Source organism: Gavialis gangeticus, unplaced genomic scaffold, assembly GCF_001723915.1.
Source record: "Gavialis gangeticus isolate Ggan-Ray unplaced genomic scaffold, GavGan_comp1, whole genome shotgun sequence".
Classification (NCBI taxonomy): domain Eukaryota; kingdom Metazoa; phylum Chordata; order Crocodylia; family Gavialidae; genus Gavialis; species Gavialis gangeticus.
Window position 1 is genome coordinate 36,401,098 of NW_017728998.1, and position 4,193 is coordinate 36,405,290.

At 55.4% G+C, this 4,193-nt stretch overlaps 1 protein-coding gene across 5 annotated transcripts in view; it reads left to right on the plus strand.

The window, feature by feature from the left end:
* The first annotated feature begins 3,177 nt into the window (after nucleotides 1-3,177).
* Nucleotides 3,178-4,193, plus strand: part of FTO (FTO, alpha-ketoglutarate dependent dioxygenase) — a 491,290-nt gene continuing 490,274 nt past the window's right edge. For 2 of the 5 annotated variants that reach the window (XR_002095427.1, XM_019505721.1), the window contains exon 1: nucleotides 3,179-3,583. Coding sequence is in view for 4 of the 5 variants with exons in the window: in XM_019505721.1 (XP_019361266.1) it covers nucleotides 3,491-3,583 (93 nt within the window). In the remaining variant the exon portion in view is untranslated. Of the gene's footprint in view, nucleotides 3,584-4,193 lie in introns of all 5 variants that reach the window. The other 3 variants (XM_019505724.1, XM_019505723.1, XM_019505722.1) reach the window with 3 other exon arrangements.

Consider the following 4,193-nt stretch of genomic DNA (forward strand, 5'->3'; position numbering starts at 1 on the left):
TGGCCAAAATCTGGAACCAACTTCCTCCAGGTCCTCGCCTCTACCTTGGGCAAATTCAAGAGGAGGTTGGATGATCACCTGTCTGGGGTCTTGTGAACCCAGCATTCATTCCTGCCTGTGGCAGGAGTACAGGCTAGATGATCTGTTCAGGTCCCTCCTAACCCTAGCTACTATGAAACTATGAAATGTTGCAAAAATTAAGATACAGTTTTATACAATTTACACAGGGACAAACACTGGTTTACAAGAACTGCACCAGAGGAAAGTTCACATGAGCAGAGGGTGATACTTAAGTTTTCAATAGGTAGTTTAATTTGTTGCCACATGGTACAGTTTATACTGAAGTCCCACGGATGTTCTCTAAAAATATGTAGCTTGTCTAAATGCAGATTTACAAGGTTAGTGTAGAAAGTTAGAAACTCTTGTTTAAAAATTTGAGCGAGGTTGTTGCTTTTCTTTTTAGTATTTAGTAGAGCAACCCTAATTAACAAAATAAGCTTAAAGGAAAAAATCATGCAAACCAACCCATAACCCTATCTCACACATTAGCTGGCATACCAGCAGCAAAAGCAAATACTTTCTGTTCTCTATTTCTGCTCTAGCCATATATCAAAGACATGTACACTGTACTGGTAGAGTTTCATCTCTTTTTGTCTCTACACAAAGAATGATGCCATGGAGCTATATAATACATCTAGAGCAATGGTTCTTAAACTTTTCAGATTCATGGCACCTCTCCACCCCCCTCCTTTTTTTTTTTAAACAGGATTGCTCACCAGTTGAGAACTACTGCTGGTGCCGCCTTAACTTACCTTAGTGCTTCTCAACTGGGTGTTACTGCCTCCAAATAAAACTTCCCCAGGCCTGCTGTGGTAAGGGCTGTGGCATGTATGCACTCGCCTGATGTATTAGGACTCTCATAAGCTTAAAGCAGACAGGAACTGTCTCAGACCATGCAGCTCTTTCAGGTCCTCCCCACAGAAACAAAGACATGCAGGTAGAACTGTCCTGTGTACCTCTGTTTTAGGGAGGAGCATGGGAGGGGCTGGACCAGGAGGGCTACACCTCAGCCAGCATCTTCCCAATGATCAGAACCCTATTCAGAAGGATTGTGTGTGGGGCAGTTTTACCTGTCTGCTGCCACAGCACCCCTAATGAGTGTTTGTGACACCCTGGTTCAGAGCCACTGATCTAGAGGTATACTCAGCATTTCAAAGATTCTGGCACCAATGCTATCAGCTGTTCCTTTTTTGTATGAGGCACCGGAGAGGCACACCCTGAACAGAGGCGGATTAATGCATACTGAGGCCCTGGGTAGAAACAAAATTGGAAGCCTTCTGCCCCGTGGGGGGGGGGAGGGGCCCCTTCCCTTCCTGATTTTGGTGGGAGAAGCTGGGGGAACCCTGCTGGGCTGGAGGTGGGGAGGGCACATGCCCAGCTCTTCTCCCTGGTACCTGCCTCTCCACCCCCACTATGGCTAAACATATACACACACACTGCACACACACACAGATGGGCACATACTACTTTTACTCACTCTCTGCACATGGACACACAGACACAAACATACTCTCCCTGCCATGAACACAGCCACATGCAAGCAAAGATGCATGCAGACGCAGATGGACACATGCAGATGGACACACCCAGCCACATACCTTCCCCTCACAAGACCTCCCCCTCCCCCACTCTCCATCACTCTGAGGCAACCTGCCTCCCCTCCTCCCCCTGCAATGAGCTGCCTGAGGCTCTGTGTGCCCGGCCCCTGTTGCACAGACTGGCAGGCAGCTGCTGCCCAGCTGTGTCCATGGGGCTGAGTACTTCCTCAGGCCGGAAGACCCATGCCGTGCTGTGCCGTGCCTCTGCATGAGGGTGGCAGTGCTGGGAGGGGTGGCTACAAAGGGCTAAGGTGAATTTGAGGGGGATATGGCCCCCCCCCCAGCACCGCTGGCAGCCTGCAGAGGCACAGTACAATGTGGTGCTCCCAGCCTGCCCTGCCCCTGGTACAGTGCTCCTGGCCACCCCAGCCCTGGCTACTCCAGCGCCACTGGTGGAGCAGGGAAGCAAATGCAAAAGCCACAGTTTTAAACTTGGTGCCATTGTTGTCTCCCTGCTGTGAGACAGAAATGTACCAAGTTTAAAACCATGCTTTCACTTCCCTGCTGATTAGGATCCTGGGGCCCTGAATTGGTATCCACCTATGATCCTTCAGTAGCAAGCAGTGAGATGCATCTGGGGCCCATATCAGGAACCAGGCTATCTTCTCAATCACATCCCATTGCTCTACTTTAGCCTATGCTCTGAATGGGAAACATGACTTCCACAGTCACATGGCACAGTGGAAAACGCCCTGCAAGAGCGCTCATTAAGATGCATGCAAATAGGACAATGGCACCACTGGTTTGGAAGGTCATATGCAGTACTCACTGCCATGGTGAGCCTGCAGTGTTGCTCCAGCAGACATAAGTGAGCAGCACAGTTACCCAGAGGTGTGTCTTCAAACCTGTGCTGCAGGCCACTCAAACCCCAGGGGTTTGTGTTTTCAGGGAGGAGCATGGGAAGGGCTGGACCAGGTATAAAGCCCCATTTTACAGGCACAGGATCAGATATAGAAGCTGTTTCCCCATGAACTCTTTTCCCGTTTCAAGGGGTTCTCAAGCTTTTCAGACTCGAGGCACCCCTGGTTAGATGCAAAGCACCACGCAAATACCAGCTCTTAGTTTTCACTCCTTTTTGGCTACAGAAGCCCAATAGAGCAGTCCTCCTGCTGCAAAGATGACAGGAAGGGCAGGTTGTTTTTAGCACTGTGGATTCCTCTTTGAAATCTCTGGGGTCATTTTGTGACTTGCGCCCACACCCCTCACACGGCGGGTAACGCTGGTGGCACTGCCGTGGCACCCCGGGCCCGACAGGATCCCAAGGCACCGCAGGGGACCCTACTTGAGGACCGCTGCTCCCCATCCTCTGGGGCGGGGCCGTAACCTCGGTGGGCGCCATCCCCGCCCGCGCCCCGCTGCCCGCCCGGGAGTGGGCCAGGGGCTCCCGGTACCGTAGTCTCTCAGGCCCGGGAAAAAGGGGGCCCCAAGGAGCTGGGACCAGTCTGCACCCCGCGCCCCGAGGCGGGCAGCTCCAAGCGCTCCTCACCCCCGGGCGGCGGCCCCGGTACTCACAGCTTCCGCGCTACCTCCGCGTTCTCTGTTAGCAACAACTAACTGCCTCCGTTGCTACCCAAAACGTCACTTCCGCCGACGGCGTGGAGAAGCTTACTCGAGTGCGCCGTGTCCCGCTGTCTACTGGGAGTTGTAGGCCACCTCAAGTTCCGGGTTTCGAACAACCCCGCGCTGTGTCCGCCCACTTCCTGTTTGTCCGGCGCGCGGCATGCCGGGAGCTGTAGTCCCGTGCCCGCGCCGGGGCCGTCAAGGGGCGGCCGAGAAGACTACAGGGAGGCAGCTCCGCGCGGGTCACGGCCGACGGGGTGGGGGCTGCGCGCATGCGCGGTGCTGGGTGCATGTGCGGCGGCGGCGGCGGCGGCGGCAGTAGCAGCATGAAGCGGAGCGCGGGGGAGACCGACCAACAAGCGAAGGTACCTGCCTCTCGCTCACAGGCTGCGGCGGGGGGAGACGCTCGGCTCCTGCTCCCGAGACTGTCTGGGCTGGGACTCACGCCGCCTAGAGGAGGCGTTTAGGGGGGCGGGGCGCCCGGCTCGCAGCGGCTCAGCGAAGAACCGTGGCCCTGGAGCGGGGGCTGCCCGGCCCCTGCTGCTCCCCTGGCTGTCGCCCGCGGCGTCCCGGGCCGCCCTGCAGCGTCCCCGCCTTCGAAATCCTCGCTCTCGGCGTCGGCGGGTGGGCGATCTCGGGCCAATGTGATGCGCCTCCAGCGCAGTCAGGGACCCGCGCGATGCGGCGCCCACGGGGCCGGATCCAAGCGGCTCAGGGGCCGGGCTGGCGGCCTCTTCTCGAGTCGTCCCGTCAGCCCGCTTCGTGGCTGTGGGTGGGAGCTGGGACACGAACGCTTCTGATCCTTGTCGGGAGCAAAACGAGTAGCTAGTGAGACCGGCCTGAAGTTCTCTTGCCAGTAAAACTTTCTACCAATGCCTCCCCCGGCTTGGTCGGAATAACGTTATAGCAGCGGCCCCCAGGAATGGCTGCAGGGTTTCTTTTATTTTTATTTATATATATATATATATATATATA